The following is a 16,976-nucleotide window of genomic DNA, read 5'->3' as shown; positions in this document are numbered from 1 at the left end:
GTGAACCTTTGGTAAGGACCATAGAGATTGATGCAGTTCAGCAGATATTACTGAGTTGATACATCCAGGCACTTTGCAGGAGGAGATGTAGGGCTTGCATGGCCATAGCTGCTCATTGGCCTGTTTGAGATGGGAGAGTTGGATAGAAGACACTCAAATTCTAAGGAAGAAAGGGGAGGCTGAAAGATTGGAAAAATCCTATCCTGCTTGGACCCTGCAGCAAGAAAGGCTGCCCTTAAAAGCCAGCATTGGTCGGGCGCAGTGGCACACGCCTGTAATACCAACACTTTGAGAGGCTGAGGCGGGAGGATCACCTGAGGTCAGGAGTTCAAGACCAGCCTCGCCAACATGGTGAAACCCCGTCTCTACTAAAAATACAAGAATTAGCCAGGCGTGTGGCCTGTAATCCCAGCTACTCAGGAGGCTGAGGCAGGAGAATCGCTTGAACCTGGGGGGCAGAGGTCTCAGTGAGCTGAGATCGCGCCACTGCACTCCAGCCTGGGTGACAAGAGCGAAACTCCATCTCAAAAAAAGAGGCAGCATTGCAGGGGGTGTCGAGAGATGGAAGGTTCTCAGAAATAGAGGGAGGACCCTGGTGAATGGAGGAGGCATAGGCTGGAGAGAAAGAAAGCTTAACGTGTGTGTGGTGCGTGCACGTGTGTGTATGTGTTGGGGTGTGTGTGTGTGTGTGTGTGTGTGTGTTGTGTGGAGCGTTGCCCGTGATGACATTCCTTCCTGTCCTCTCCCTAAACCCTCCATTCCAGTGCTGCTGGCCAGTTCTTCCCGGAGGCAGCGCAGGTGGCCTATCAGATGTGGGAACTTAGTGCAGTGGCCCGAGTAGAGGTCAGACCTTCCCCTCCTCCTGCTTGACCTCTTGACCACAGCTTTTCTGCTTGCGCCTTCCTGCTGCTCTGGTTGGCACCCAGCTGCCCCCTGGCGGCCAACCCGACACGTTAATTCTCACATCTGAAGCTTCCTTTTCTCCCTTGGAGGGATGAATCGGTGGAGGGGTGCACCTGGTTTCTGCATTAGCTTCTGACACGCTGGAAAGGGTTCTGGCCCACTTACTAACGAGGCTTGCTGGAATGGAGACCTGGCTGGTTCCATGGAGGGGCCTGTCCTGCCCAGGGTCCAAAGAGTTGGCCTCAGAGACACGAAAGCTGAGAACAGATGGGCGTCCCTGGGTGCACTGGAGGATTTCAGGTTGTCCTCCTGAGCATCCTCAGACTGGGGGTCCACAAAGGACAGGAATGGGAGGTTTCACTAAAGTACTTTAGGCAAACCATTCCAGAGACTGCAACGCTTGGCCCACACAAAAATGTACAGGACCTTGGAGCTCTCTGTTACTTACTCACTATGCGACCTTTGGAAGATGCCCCCTCCCTCTGGGCCTCTATGTCTCCATCTTTAAAGTGAGGGGTTAACATGGCAATCTCGGTGATCTCTTAGGGCTCTTGGGCTCTGATGTTCTAGGACAGCGTTCCCCAAATAAGTCAAGAGATCTTTGCAGATGATCATAGGTGATGTGAGAAGTGAATTTAGTTTGGCAGGGTTGAATAACGCAGAACTCCACATAGTGAATGAGAAAGGCACTCCTTTTCAATTTCATCAGCGTTTCTGATTATGTCAAAGAGGAAGTCTTGGTTTGGTGCCACCATCTCTGCAACACGTGCTGATTTTCCCATTTCACAAAGAGAAAGCTGAGAGAGCTCGCTTTAAGTTTCGGAGCTCCTAGCAAGCAGAGGCATCATGTTCAATTTCATGGTATTTCACCTCTTTTGTTTTTATTACATTGATTTTTGTGGTAAATTTCAGTTTATGATACATGGTATCAACTTCCTAATTCATGGTAGTAATATGAAAGTAATTTCATCCTTTTTTTTTTTTTTTTTTTTTGAGATACAGTCTCACTCTGTTACCCAGGCTGGAGTACAGGGGCACGATCATGGCTCACTGCAGCTTCCCCAGGCTCAGGTGATCGTTCCACCTTAGCCTCCCAAGTAGCTGGGACCTCAGGTGGACACCACCACACCTGGCTAATTTTTGTAGAGACAGGGTTTCACCGTGTTGCCCAGGCTGGTCTTGAAGTCATGGGCTCAAGCAATTCTCCTGCCTTGGCCTCCCAAAGTGCTGAGATTACAGGCATGGGCCATTGTGCCAAGCCTCATTAATTCACTTAACAATTATTTTTTAAGTGTGCCTATTATATGTCAGACACTGTTGTAGGCACCTGGGATATATAACAGGATAAAACGGATACAATTCCTTGCCCTTTGGGAGTAATTTTAAATGCACTTCAAAAATGGATGTATTTAAGTCAGAAAAGAAGTTGAATTACATAAAACCATTAAGAGATGGCATAGTGTGTGTGCTGATTTGGAAAAGTGAAAGTCCTTCAGGAGTGACTGAAATTTGGGAAACTCTGTTCTGGTATTTCAGAACATTTCTGCTGCCTTTTCAGGGGGAATGACTCTTTAAGGGGCAGAGGGGGTCTCGGGGGCAGGGTAGGATTCAGAAGAATTGGGGAGGCTCCGGTGGAATAAGTAGCCAAGGGGCACTAGAACCAAGGCAGATCCTGTGGCAGGCAGGAGCCTAGCCAATTTCCCTTGACCAGGACTTGCCCTGCTCCCAGCCCTGAGTCCCTCTCTCCCTCTCTCTATCTTTCTGTCTCTTTCTCTCTCTCTCTCTCTGTCTCTCAGCTCTTGTGCAGGGTCTGTCTGCTGTGGCTTCACCTCTGCCTCTTTCCCCACCCACGCCGCTTGGTTTGGGCTCGTGAGGAGAGCTTCCCACCCTTGCATGCTGCCTCTCAGCCTGGCCCCCAGGGGGGCCTTCAGACACCTGCTGAGTCTCTTTCTGCTTCTCACAGCTGAAGGGAACTGTGCGCCCAGCCAATGACTTCAACCCTGATGCAGATGCCAAAGCGCTGCGGAAAGCCATGAAGGGACTCGGTACGGGGGATGGGAAGGGAGCAGGGTTGGTCTTGGGTCAGCAGGTTTGGTGGGTTCGGCCATGGGCTGGCAGAGGACAGAGTGAGGTTTCAAATTAGAGTCTGCAGGATGAGGAAGACTTGATCTCAAGTTTCCACCCTCCTGGCTTCTGGAGTATAAGGAGGAGGGGCAGGAGAGGGTTCATAAGGAACTTGACAGAAGCCCTTCCCAGGGACCAAGGTGTCCCCCAGCCTCCTGGGAGCAGTATTCTGGCACTGAAGAAAGTACCAGGTCATAGAATTGGTGCGGTGCCCCGGCTCTGCTGCCGACTCACCATGTGACTCTGGGTGAGCCTCTCAGCCACTCTGGGTCTGAATTTCCCCACGTGTAAAATAGGACTGTGGACCCTGGAACCCCAGAGCCCCAGTTCTATGGTGGGAGTGTGCCCTGCTGGGCAGGTCTTTCAGACCTACATTTGGCACCAGTGGGAGGAGTACTGCACCCACAGGTTCAGATCAGCTGGGCCTGTGCTCAGAAAGTCGAGCCTGGGACTGGCCATGTAGGGTTTGGCTTTCTTTGCCTTTTCTGCCCTGTCTGTCTGACAGCAACTCCCAGGAGGCTTTAGGTTAAGTCCATCACCTCCTGGGCTTCCTTTCCACGTGTCTCATGGGAATGATGATATCTGCCAAGCTCGCCTGGGACTGTAGGATGATAGAAGTAAAAATGCCGTGAAGGACCCCCATGCTGGGTCTGCGGTTGATGGCATTAATCTGAGAAGCAGGAAGTGGTATCCTAATGCCTTCCAGAGTCAACCTGCTGTGGTTAGAGGGACTCAGGGTCCAGCTCCCAGAGAGTTGAAGAGAAAGGACATAGAGTCGCTAACAGGACTTGGACTGTCAGGGTTGGAAGGATCCGTTGGTAACGACTCCAGCCTCTTCAGGTTACAGATGTGGAAACCAAGTCCCATCAAGGGAAGGGGACTTGCCCAGGGTGGGTAGCCATTGCCAGAGCCAGACCTAGAACTCAGAGGCCCTGACTCCCAACCCAGTACTCTCTACCTCCCAGCTGTCCTTGTTCCTTAGCGTGTCAACAAGAAAGGGAGGGAGGAGCCCAGCAGAAATCAGTGACCTGAGCCATAGGCAAGCAGACTGCAGGGACTCAGAAGCACATGGCCGCCTAGCCAGGCTTCTACCCTGACAAAGATTGACGAGGGACCATCAGCGGGCAGTGTATGGGGAAAGCCGAGAGCCACGGGCCTTCTTCTGAGGCATGTGGCTTTGGTGACTCAGGGACTGACGAAGATACAATCATCGATATCATCACACACCGCAGCAATGCCCAGCGGCAGCAGATCCGGCAGACCTTCAAGTCTCACTTTGGCCGGGTAAGGACCTCCTCCTGGGCTCTGGGTGCGACATGCATGCACCTTGCCTCACTGAGCTCAGCCTGTCCCCATCAGTTCTGCACAGTTGGGCACCAGGGTCTTCATGGCAGTGGGACCCTGTGTGGTCACGTGATCTCAGAGTGTCTCCAGCACTGGGTTTGGGCAGACGTATCTTTCCATTCCCCCAGTTCCTTGTGATGGGCAACACGTGTGTGAGACGCTCAGTGGTCTCAGAGGTGCAGCATGGGGCCAAGATCAGGGCTATGAGTTGTTTTCAATGTGCTTTGGGCGTCTTGCAGTTCCTCTGCACAGAGAGAGCTGGCTTCAAGGCCTCAACTGAGTGTCAGTGATTATTGCACATTGGTGGCATCTGGCTTAGGTGGGTGCGTTTCCCCCAGGATGGAAACAGTGTCCTTCAGCACTGCTCCCTTCCTGTTCCTGTCTCCTGTGTCAAGGAGAGTGGGTCTTCCTCCTGGTTGTTTTTTCCCTACCCTCTTTGGCTTCATCTAAATAATAAGTGCAACATCAGCAAAGACAGACACAAGCCTCCACGATCCCTCATGTGGAACCCCTGTTTTCTCTCTCCATCTCCCCCATCCTGGGTCATGTGTGGGCAAGTGTTGATGTTGGCATGACTGGGGCTCTGCCCTTCGCAGGACTTAATGAGTGACCTGAAGTCTGAGATCTCTGGAGACCTGGCAAGGCTGATTCTGGGGCTCATGATGCCACCGGCCCATTACGATGCCAAGCAGTTGAAGAAGGCCATGGAGGTACAGTTGGCACCGGAGGGTCTAGTGTCTGCGGGTGCCGGTGGGGATACAGGTGGTCCTCAGAAGCCCAGGTGGATTAGCCATAACTTCTTGGTAGAACTCCTCCCACACTCAGTTCAAACTGGCATAAACACAGAAGGAGATGTTGGCTCCTATAACTGAAAACTACAGGACTAGATCTGAGTCCAGAGACTCAAATGATGTTCTGTGGACCCTTGGCTCACCCCTGTCTCGGATCTGCTGTCCTCTCTTACGGCTTCACTCTCAGGCAGCCTTTCTCCCCATGGTGGCAGGGTGGCTTATGTCCGTCCTGCCAGCTAGCAGCTCCAGCAGAAAGAGTTCCTTCTTCCTAGGAGTTCCAACAACAGTCTTGGCATTTACTCCAAGTTGATTCAACTTGAGTCACACGCCCACTGGTGTCAGAAGAGTCTCGTGGAGCCGCTGGAGGAAGTGGGGTGGGTCTCAAAGGAAAGCAGCAGCAGTTGGAGTCTGTACTCCAGCCCAGCCCTGCCACTCATTCATTGTGTGACTGGGCCATTCCTTACATTTCCCAATCCTCTGTGCCTTCATCTGGGAAATGGAAATGGTCACCTCTGCCCTTCAAACTAGGACAGGTCAATCAAAGTCACAGGTATGAAGGGCATTGTTAACTCTGAAGACCTGACCCTACATTAAACAAGAAAGCATTATGTCCTGGCCCAGAAGTTGCTAGAACTGCTTTGCTTCCCAAGGTACCAGCTGTACTAGTGGATACTGTTTATAAGGAGCATATGGTAAGTATCCCAGGCTCAGTACATTAGTTCAATTAGTTGCCTCCTCGAGCCACAAGGCGAGGCTCTTATTTTGTCCCCATTTTACAGATGAGGAAACTGAGACTTGGAGGTTAGGTTGCTTGGTCACGGTCATAGAGCTATGAAGTAGCAAAGCTGAGGTTCAGACCAGTCTGTCTGACTCTAGAGCCTGTCTTGACAACCACATAAAACCAGTAGTGCTTTTGGCCCCTTGAGCATTAAGAGGAAGGCAGCAATGGGGAGCTAGAGGACTTTATAAAAACGTTGCCTAGGCTGAGCAGATTAAGGTGATTGTTTTTTAAAATACCTAAGCCAAAAAGCAAATGATCTAAAGACATGGGGTTCAGAAATAGAAGAGATCAATGAGCTAACCCAACTCAATCCTTTCCATTTTCAAAGTTTCCAAGTGGGAAACAGAGGCTCAGAGAGTCAGTGAGTTAGGGGGAGACCAGGGCTAGACCCTAGTCTCAGGACTTTCTTGATTGCCTCACTACACACCTGCTTCTAACAAAGAAATGATTGAAGATCTCAATCAGGATGAGTCTCCTAGGATCTGAGAAGGCAGGACCATTAGTAACCTCTTTGAGGACAGAGAACATGTCTTGCCTCTTGCCCTTTTTTTTTTTTTTTTTTTTTTTTTTTTTGAGATGGAGTCTCGCTCTTTCACCCAGGCTGGAGTGTAATGGTGTGATCTCGGCTCACTGCAACCTCTGCCTCCCAGGTTCAAGTGATTCTCCTGCCCTCAGCCTCCTGAGTAGTTGTGATTACAGGCGCCTGCCACCATGCCCAGCTAATTTTTTTGTCTTTCTAGTAGAGAAGGGGTTTCACCATGTTTGCCAGGATGGTCTTGAACTCCTGACTTCAGGTGATCTACCCGCCTCAGCTTCCCAAAGCGCTGGGATTACAGGCGTTAGCCACCATGCCTGGACTTTTTTTTTTTCCTTTTTGGTAGCTGTAGCCCCAGCACCTTGCACAGTGGCTAACACATAATAGGTGCCTTAACAGGTATTTGAATGAGTGAATTAGTCATTGACTCAATCAATCAATCAATCTTGCCTGCCTTCTCTCCCTGATAGTTTTTCCCACTTCCCTGTATGCAGATATTTGTATAACAGGTCCCCAGCCTGCCGTAGTCCAGGGCGTGTAGTGTCTCAATTCACAAATCACTCCTCAAATACAAGAATAAACATGTAAGCCAGCCATGGTGGCTCACGCCTGTATTCTTAAAACTTTGGGCTTGAGTCCAGAAGTTCCAGACCAGCCTGGGCAATATGGTGAAGCCCTGTCTCTGCAAAAAATATAAAAATGAGCCAAGCATGGTGGCATGCTTCTGTGGCCCCAGCTACTTGGGAGGCTGAAGTAGGAGGATCACCTGAGTCTGGGAGGTTGAGGCTGCAGTAATCATGCCACTGCACTCCAGCCTGGGCAACAGAGCAAGACTCTGTCTCAAAAGAAAAAATAATGTAGCATTTTATCTTAAGCACAAAACTTTTTTTCTTCTAACAAAATAATACATGTCCACTGTGAAGACTTGAAGAAATATAGAGTAAAAAAGAAGAAAATAGCAATCGTCTGTGATCCTTCACTCAAGCAGAGAGCACACCACTAGTTAACACCGTGAGCATGTGCGTGTCCTTCTGTTCTCTTCAGATACTAACATGTGGATATTTCCATTCAGATGTTCATGTGTGTATGTGGTGTTATACACACACGGCTATATACCTTTTCTTTTTGGGGGGCTGGAAGGCAAAGCAGTTCCCTTGGGAGGTTCTGGGAATCTTGAGAGGCTGGCACAGTCAGCCTTGGTTGTGCCACGGTCTCGGGCCTGGGGGCCATGTCTGGAGGTGAGGAGAAAATCCAGGAAGGCCTGGCCTGAGCTTTAGCCATCCGGGCCCCATGGACCTCTGCACAGGTGGTCAGAACTATGGCTGAGATCATCTTTGTCTTGACATTCCAGGGAGCCGGCACAGATGAAAAGGCTCTTATTGAAATCCTGGCCACTCGGACCAATGCCGAAATTCGGGCCATCAATGAGGCCTATAAGGAGGGTGAGTTTGGGAGGCCTGGCCCAGATGCTGGGAGAAGAGCCAGGCCCCCCAGCTTCCAACCCCAGCTCTGCCCAGGACTCTGGCCTGTCTCCTTTCCTTCAGTCCTTGAGGATTTGATAAGCCCCTTGGGTGTGCCCATTCCTGTGTCTAGGGAAAGACAGGTGTCCTGGAAGGACAAAGGCCTGGAGGTATAAGAAGGCTTGGCTGGAAGTGGGAGGAGAGAACGTTCCAGAGAGGGAGGGCAACTTTAGGGGTGTGTAGTCCATGCAGTTCTACATGGCCCCACAGCCAGAAGGGCCCCACACTTGGTTGCATGCTATGCTCTCACTGTCCAGAAATTCTTAATTTTTAAGCAAGTGGCCCCATATTTTCATTCTGAAGAATCTTGAGTACCGGTCAAAAATGTTTAAATTGGCTAGGTGCAGTGGCTTACACCTGTAATCCCAGCACTTTGGGAGTCTGAGGCAGGTGGATAGCTTGAGCCCAGGAGTTCGAGACCAGCCTGGGCAACATGGCAAAACCCCATCTCTACAAAAAATATAAAAATTGGCTGGGTGCAGTGGCTCACTCCATTAATCCCAGCACTTTGGGAGGCCAGGGTGGGTGTATCACTTGAGGTCAGGAGTTCGAGACCAACTTGGCTAACATGGTGAGACCCAATCTCTACTAAAAATGCAAAAATTAGCCAGGCGTGGTGGCATGCGCCTGTAGCCCCAGCTACTCAGGAGGCTGAGGCAGGAGGATCACTTGAACTTGGGAAGCAGAGGTTGCAGTGAGCCAAGATCACGCCACTGCACTCCAACCTGGGTGACAGAACGAGACTCGGCCTCAAAAAAAAAAAAAGTTAGCTAAGTGTGGCGGCACATGCCTATAGTCCCAGCTACTCAGGAGACTGAGGTGGGAGGATCACCTGAGCCCAAGGAGGTCGAGGCTGTAGTGAGCCTTGATCATACCAACCACACTCCAGCCTGGGTGACAGAGTGAGACCCTGTCTCAAAAAAAAAAGTTTAAGGCCGGGCGCGGTGGCTCAAGCCTGTAATCCCAGCACTTTGGGAGGCCGAGACGGGCGGATCACGAGCTCAGGAGATCGAGACCATCCTGGCTAACACGGTGAAACCCCGTCTCTACTAAAAAATACAAAAAACTAGCCGGGCGCGGTGGCGGGCGCCTGTAGTCCCAACTACTCGGGAGGCTGAGGCAGGAGAATGGTGTGAACCCGGGAGGCGGAGCTTGCAGTGAGCTGAGATCCGGCCACTGCACTCCAGCCTGGGCGGCAGAGCGAGACTCCGTCTCAAAAAAAAAAAAAAAAAAAAAAAAGTTTAAATTTTTTATCTTATAAGCAGCTTTAAAATGGTAGAATTTTTGAGTACATGAGTGACATAGTCAGAGCTCTGCTTTTGGGTTTAGCAACTGCCATGCAGGAGGGAAGATGGAAGAGAGAATGACAACAGGGAGGTGACTTAAGAGGCTGTTAAATATTAAAGGCGAGATGCAATGGGACCTCAAGTGGCACAGCGCCGAGGGGATAGAGTGGAGGTGATGGGTTGATGAGAATGCCCATTGTCTTACAAAATCAGCAGGAGGATGGCTGGATGCCCCCCTGAGCCAGTTACAAACCCTTTCATTCCCACCTCCCCCTGCCAATACTGCCCTAGCTCAAGCCTGAGTTTCCTGGACCTCCCTCCCCACAACGAAATCCTTCTTGCCAGCAGCTACCCACACCTCCTTTCTCTGTCTCAGACTATCACAAGTCCCTGGAGGATGCTCTGAGCTCAGACACATCCGGCCACTTCAGGAGGATCCTCATTTCTCTGGCCACGGTGAGTGAATTCATGGGCCTCAGGTCTGCTTGCCCATCTGGAGGCCTGGGAGGAAGGGAAGGTTCACTGAGTGGAGGGTACAGGGGAGTTAGAAGGAGTTGATAGAGAGGGAGTGTCTCCCCACTTGCCTCCTTAGAGTCCCACCACCTACCCCTGGTGTTGACTTGTCAGAGCTGGCGTGGTGCCACCTTCTCCAGACAGTCCTCCCTGGTGGCCCTTGGCCTGGGTTTTTGGGCCCCCAGCTCACACAACAAAGCCATGTGGGTGACCCTCTCCTGTGTTGTTACCTGGGAGCTTCTGTCACCATCTCTTGAATTGCCATAACAAAAATGGCAGGCCCTCATTGATGGCTACTGAGAGCTTCCTGTGTGTCGGGCATTGGTGCTGAGCGCCTTGCACACATTCTCAGTTAATGACCACAACAGCCTACTTATGGAGGCAGGATTTTCATCCCTGTGTAACTGATGAGGAAGAGCATTCAGAGAGGTGGAAATGAGCAGGGTGTGTGGTGCTGCAGAGATGGAGATGGGTCGATGCTTGGGGACTGACCTTTCTTGCTGCTTCTGCTGCAGGGGAATCGTGAGGAGGGAGGAGAAAACCTGGACCAGGCACGGGAAGATGCCCAGGTAAGACCCCCAGCCCACCCCAGTCACCTCTGCTGGGTGTCCCTGAGAAGTAGGTCCAGCTTACGCGTGTCTACGCCAGGCCCTGTCTGCAAGTGAAGGCTCCTGGCAGGGACGTGGTTGGTTTGATTGGCTGATTCTTAGACTGCAGAAATGAGGTTTAGGAGTGTGGTGCTGGTATTACTGACATTTCCTAGGGGAATAGCAGGACCTTCAGAGCTGGCAGGGACCTGCAGATCACCCAGGTCAAAGCCCTGATGTTACAGTGGGAAAATGGAGGTCCAGAAAGGACAAATGACTTCTGAAAGTCACACAACAAGTCAGTGGCCCCAGTAGAATTGACCCCTAGAGAGCTGGTCTGGGAACTTGCTGAGAAGGGGGCTAACGGTCTTGGTTTATTATCAGTAAAATGGGACTGAGATTGGAGGGAGTGTCCTGGGACAAGCCTAGAAAGTAAGTTCCTCAAGGGCTGGACTCTTCATTTTGTTCACTAATATATCCAAAGTAACACATGATCAGTACTCAATAAATATTTGTTGAATGAATAGCAGGGAAAAGGGTTCTCTAGGAGTCTCTTGCCTAGTGAGCTTGAGGTTTGGAAATGGCTTCTTACGGAAGTTGGACAACCCCAAATTCATTTTCCCTGAGGGTTCCTGTGGCTGGGCAGTCCCTACTGAGGCCAGTGCATTGTCCCCCACTGACCTACACCTTGATCCCAGCACCCAGTAGCTTGACCCAGGTCCATGTCTCCATCTCTTCTGCCTGCCTCATCCTCCCACCCCCAAAAGCTGTGTCCAGAGATGTGGGGGAACAGATACCACAGACTGTGAATCCAGCCCCCATATTTTATAGTTGGTGAGTTAAAAAGAGCACTGATGGATTGAGAGGGAACCAACTTTTCTGTTCCCAGGTCCCATAACAGAAGTGTGGTATATTACAACAGCATCTGAGCTGGAACCTGACAGTTACAGAACTGTAATTATAATTATTAGAATGCATACTACGATGCCAAGATTATTCTATATGTTTTTATGTTCCCCCTTTTTACTAGAGGAAAATGAAGCTCCTTAACCTATTGAAGGATACAGTTTCTAAGTGGTGGTGGTTTGATCTGAACTCAGGCTTGCCTGACTCCAGAGTCTATGCTTAATTCCATTTACAGTAATATCCTCCAAGACCCAGTACAGTTAAGGTCTCCTGCAGCTTCCACATCAAGTAGCTGTTGTTGTCCAGTTGTCCAACCCTTGCTTTGGAATATGGTTGTCAAAAGCTGCAGGGTTACATTTAAATGTATGGTATTTCAGCTACATTGTGGGCACATGGATGGGGGCTAGGCTGAGAACCCAGCCAGATACTAGGGGGGCTTGCTGAGACCACATTTCATTCACTCATTCAACGGATGTTTATTAAGTATTACTGTGAACAGCCTTGTGTGCTGCTGAGAGGTTTTTTTTTTAAATCTCAGCTCTCACCCCAAATCTGTCCTCCAACCCTAAATTGATCTTCCGGGGAATGTTTCTGCCTGTGCCTGGTTTGCCAATGAGGCTGTGCTTCCAATTGCCGCTAGCAGGGGGCAGTGGTGGGCCTTGCTGATAGCTGCTTCGCAAAAGGAGAGAAGTGGAGAGAGAGAACCCGGGTGGAAATAGCTAAGGGACCCTTGAGCCAGATCCCTGCCCAACTCGGCTATTTCTCCAGATTTAGGATGCTAGACCCCAGCTCATTTTCTTGTAACTAGCAGTACATTCTTTTATAGAAACTAGAAAATAAAGAGAAGCCGAAAAAGACTCCATAACCTAATAGTAATAACCATTGTCAGTATTGTAGTATACATTATTGTAGTTGTTTCTCTATGTATATATAAAAGTGGATTCTTGGCCGGGCGCGGTGGCTCAAGCCTGTAATCCCAGCACTTTGGGAGGCCGAGGCAGGCGGATCACGAGGTCAGGAGATCGAGACCATCCTGGCTAACACAGTGAAACCCCTTCTCTACTAAAAAATACAAAAAACTAGCCAGGCGAGGTGGCAGGCACCTGTAGTCCCAGCTACTCCGGAGGCTGAGGCAGGAGAATGGCGTGAACCCGGGAGGTGGAGCTTGCAGTGAGCTGAGATCCGGCCACTGCACTCCAGCCCTGGCCACAGAGCGAGACTCCGTCTCAAAAAAAAAAAAAAAAGTGGATTCTTTATTTCTGACAGTTAAAAATTAATACTATGTGAATATTGTTGCACTTTTTAATCAACAATATCATTTAATGGCTGTATACTGTTCGTATCTGAATCTATCATGTTATTTAACCAGGCTTCTTCCTAGTAGCAAACTCTTTTATCACATTCATGAATTATTCCTTAGAATGAATTTCCAGAGATGAAATGGAAACGCGGGAGCAAAATGTGTATAAAAATTAAGGGCATTTGATAGAGCTGAGTCAAGCTCCTCCTTAGATAATGCACATGAGTACTTGGCAGTTTGTATTTGCCTGTTTTATACTCCCTGGCGGTCTCTCACTCTGGATGTCTAGAACACCCTCAAGCTCTTAGAAGTCTGGGTCTGTTATTAACCAGTTGAACATATGTCCAGTTTCCACCTGTGGCCCCACAGTAATTGTTAATAGCTTCCCCTTTCACTCTGTCATCCAATTTGAGCAATAAATTATAGATAACTAATTATTATAGACCCACCATGAAATGAAGGATTGTGGTCATTTTTAGATAATCAATACTCAGACCTTTTTTTTTTTTTCTTTTTTCTTTTCATTTTCATTTTTTTTAGATGGAGTCTTGCTCTGTCACCCAGGCTGGAGTGCAGTGGTGCAATCTCAGCTCACTGCAACCTCTGCCTCCTGGGTTCAAGCAATTCTCCTGCCTCAGCCTCCTGAGTAGCTGGGATTATAGGCGCCCACCACCATGCCCAGCTAATTTTTTTGTATTTTTAGTAAAGACGGGGTTTCACCATATTGGCCAGGCTGGTCTCGAACTCCTGACTTCAAGTGATCCGTCCGCCTCAGCCTCCCAAAGTGCTAGGATTACAGGTGTGAGCCACCATGCTCGGACCAGACTTTTAAAAATATAACAGCTTTCTTGAAATAGAATTAATCTACCATATTATTGACCAGCTTTATTGAAATAGAATTCACCTACCATATTATTGACCAGCTTTATTGAAATAGAATTCATCTACCATACTATTGACCAGCTTTACTGAAATAGAATTCATCTACCGTACTATTGACCCATTTAAAATATTGAAATAGAATTCATCTACAATACTATTGACCCATTTAAAGTGTACAATTCAGTGGTTTTTAGTATCTTCACAGACTTAATGCAACCATCACCACAATCAATTTTAGAACATTTCATCACCCCCAAAAGAAACTCCATACACATTAGCTGTCACTCCTTATGTCCTCCTAACCCCCCAGCCCTAAGCAACTGCTAATCTACTTTCTGTGTCTCCAGATGTGCCTCTTCTGAACATCTCATGTAAATACAGTGATATAATACGTGGCCTTTTGGACTGGCTTCTTCACTTAAGAAAACACTAATTTAAACACTGTTAAACACTTAACAGTGTTTTCAAGGGTCACCCATGTTGTAGCATGTTGGGACTCCCTTTTCATTGCCAAATAATATTCCATTATCCATTCATCAGCTGTTGGACATTTGGGTTATTTCCACCTTTTGGCTACTATGACTAATGCTGCTCTAAACATTTGTGTACAAGTTTGTGTACCAGTTTTTGTGTGCACATATGTTTTCATTTCTCTTAGATAGAATTTCTGGGTCATATGAGAACTCTAAGTTTAACCATTTGAAGAACTGTCCAGATTAATTTTTGCATGAAGTAGCTAGGCTAATAAGAACAAGCTTTTGTGGTGAATATTAATTTAGTGCCCCATCACTTTTTTTTTTTTTTTTTACATTACAGATATTATTATCTTAAAGATGCTTTGAAAAACCTAATATGTCTAGGGTTCTCTGACCTGTGTAAATGAGAAGGATTGGGACTTTTGAGTCTTTTCTGTTAAATCTTTAAAACATGTCCCTCTCCCTCTCTTCTTAAAAATGATACAGTTTTATTTAGCATAAGTTTTTACAAATTTTTGATAAAATACATATAAACTTTACCATATTAATCATTTTATTTATTTATTTTTGGAGATGGAGTTTTCCTCTTGTTGCCCAGGCTGGAGTGCAATGTTGCAATTTGGCTCACTACAACCTCCGCCTCCCGGGTTCAAGTGATTCTCCTGCCTCACCCTCCTGAGTAGCTGGGATTACAGGCACCCACGACCACGCCCAGCTAATTTTTTTGTAGTTTTAGTAGAGACAGGGTTTCACCATGTTGGCCAGACTGGTCTCAAACTCCTGACCTCAGGTGATCCACCTGCCTCAGCCTCCCAAAGTGCTGGGATTACAGGCATGAGTCATCATGCCTGGCCAATCATTTTAAAGTATACAGTTCAGTGGCATTAAGTACATTCACATGTTGGGCAGCCATCACCACCAGCCATCTCGAAAACTGTTTTCATCGTGCAAAACCAAAACTCTGGACCCATTCAACAGTCACTTCCCATTCTCCCTTCCCCCAGCCCCTGGCAACCACCATTCTTCCTATGTCTGTGAATTTGACTACTCTAGGGACTTCATGTAAGTGGAATTATACAGTATTTATGCTTTTATGACTGGCTTCCTTTACCTAGTATGATGTCCTTGGGGTTCAACTAGGTTTTTGTTTTGTGACGTTTGAGACATAACGGGGTGACAGGTTCTCACACTGTCACACAGGTTGGAGTGCAGAGGTGCAATCTTGGCTCACTGCAACCTCCGCCTTCTAGGCTCAAGCAATCCTCCCACCTCAGCGCCCCAAGTAGCTGGGATTACAGGCGTGCGCCACCATGCTCAGCGAATTTTTTGGTAGAGCAGGGTTTCTCCATGTTGTCCAGGCTGGTCTCAAACTCATAGGCTCAAGTGATCCTCCCACCTGGGCCTCCCAAAGTCCTGGGATAACAGGTGTGAGCTACTGCACCTGGTGTAGGTTGTTTTTAATACAGAAAAATATTTTAAAAACCAGAAACAGCCTATAATCCTAGTAGCCTTGATAACTCTTATTTAAGATTTAAAATGAAATAATATTTTTGCATATTTAAGAAATAAAACTTCAGGAAGAATAAAAAGAAATGCAAAAGCTTTCCTGCATAGTACCTCTCCTCGAAGGTGTCTTGACAGTTTCTTAAGTCCTTCCCAGGAAGTATGAGAAAGTGAGTGTTTATTTATTTATTTATTTTTGAATCTAGATGAAAGAAACACTATTTTACACAAAAATATGCTATACTTTACTTCTTCACTTAATTTAAATGGAAACTCTCGTTATCAGCATTGTAGATTAATTTCATCCTTTGTAAGAATTGCATGGATTGTTACCATTGATTGGATAATCCATAGCCTGTTTAACAAGTCAATCTCAGGATGGTTTACAGTTTTTCTCTGTTACGAAAAATGCTGACCGGGCGTGGTGGCTCAAGCCTGTAATCCCAGCACTTTGGGAGGCCGAGGCGGGTGGACCACCTAAGGTCAGGAGTTGGAGATCATCCTGGTCAGCATTGTGAAACCCCATCTCTACTAAAAATACAAACAAAAATTAACTGGACGTGGTGGCACATGCCTGTAATCCCAGCTACAGGCTGAGGCAGGAGAATCGCTTGAATCTGGGAGGTGGAGGTTGCAGCGAGCCGAGATCGTGCCACTGCACTCCAGTCTGGGCAACAGAGTGAGACGAAAGAGAGAGAGAGAGAGAGAGAGAAAGGGAAAGAATGGAAGGAAGGAGAAGGAAGGAAAGAAAGATGCTGCCATGGGAAGGAAGGAAGGGAGGGAGGGAGGGAGAAAGGGAGGAAGGGGAGAGAAGAGAAGAGAAAGATGCTGCTATGGGCCAGGTGCGGTGTCTCATGCCTATGATCTCCACTTTGGGGGACCAACGCAGGAGGATCGCTTGAGGCTAGACTGGACAACAAAGTGAGACCCCTTCTCTACAAAAAATTAAAAAATTAGCTGGGTGTGGTGGCACACACCTGTAGTCCCAGCTACTCACTAGGCTGAGGCAGGAGAATCACTTGAGCCTAGGAGGTCAAGGTTGCAGTGAGCTGTGATTATGCCACCGTACTCCAGCCTGGGCAATAGAGCAAGCAAGACCCTGTCTCCAAAAACAAGAAAGAATGCTGCAGTGAATAGTCTTGTATTCTATCGTGGAAGACTTTTGCCAGAATATCTGTAGGGCAAATTCCTAGCAATATAATTGCTTGATCAAATGTCATAGGCCTTTTAACTTTTAATGGACATTGCCAATTATGCAATGAAAAGAAGAGGAAGGTTTCCAGAGCATAGGCTGTAGTGAAGTTTATAAAGAGTTCAGTCTATCCAATAGAATAAAGTCAGCAGAGTTTCTGGGGGAAAGGCGAAAGCAATACGCAGCTTGGGTACACGAGCCTGGGTATTTTGTTCCCAGGCTCCTCAAGTCACAGCTATTTGCCTAACAAAATTGTGTCCTAACCACAGAATTCTGCGCTCTGCATAGTGCAGTGATTAAAAGTAACCCTTGTAAAATGACTTTCCCCTCACT

At 47.9% G+C, this 16,976-nt stretch overlaps 1 protein-coding gene across 2 annotated transcripts in view; it reads left to right on the top strand.

Annotated features, from left to right (window-relative positions):
• ANXA6 (annexin A6) overlaps nucleotides 1-16,976 on the top strand; it is a 59,352-nt gene that overhangs the window by 31,853 nt on the left and 10,523 nt on the right. For both annotated transcript variants that reach the window (XM_028849844.2, XM_015141252.2), the window contains exons 14-20: nucleotides 765-843; nucleotides 2,867-2,948; nucleotides 4,217-4,311; nucleotides 4,968-5,081; nucleotides 7,830-7,920; nucleotides 9,661-9,740; nucleotides 10,313-10,366. In XM_028849844.2, coding sequence (XP_028705677.2) covers nucleotides 765-843; nucleotides 2,867-2,948; nucleotides 4,217-4,311; nucleotides 4,968-5,081; nucleotides 7,830-7,920; nucleotides 9,661-9,740; nucleotides 10,313-10,366 — 595 coding nt within the window. The remainder of the gene's footprint in view (nucleotides 1-764; nucleotides 844-2,866; nucleotides 2,949-4,216; nucleotides 4,312-4,967; nucleotides 5,082-7,829; nucleotides 7,921-9,660; nucleotides 9,741-10,312; nucleotides 10,367-16,976) is intronic.

The sequence above is a fragment of the Macaca mulatta genome, chromosome 6 (genome assembly GCF_049350105.2).
Source record: "Macaca mulatta isolate MMU2019108-1 chromosome 6, T2T-MMU8v2.0, whole genome shotgun sequence".
Lineage (NCBI taxonomy): Eukaryota > Metazoa > Chordata > Mammalia > Primates > Cercopithecidae > Macaca > Macaca mulatta.
The sequence above is the reverse complement of the archived record's forward strand: the minus strand, read 5'-3'. Positions and strand labels throughout refer to the sequence as shown.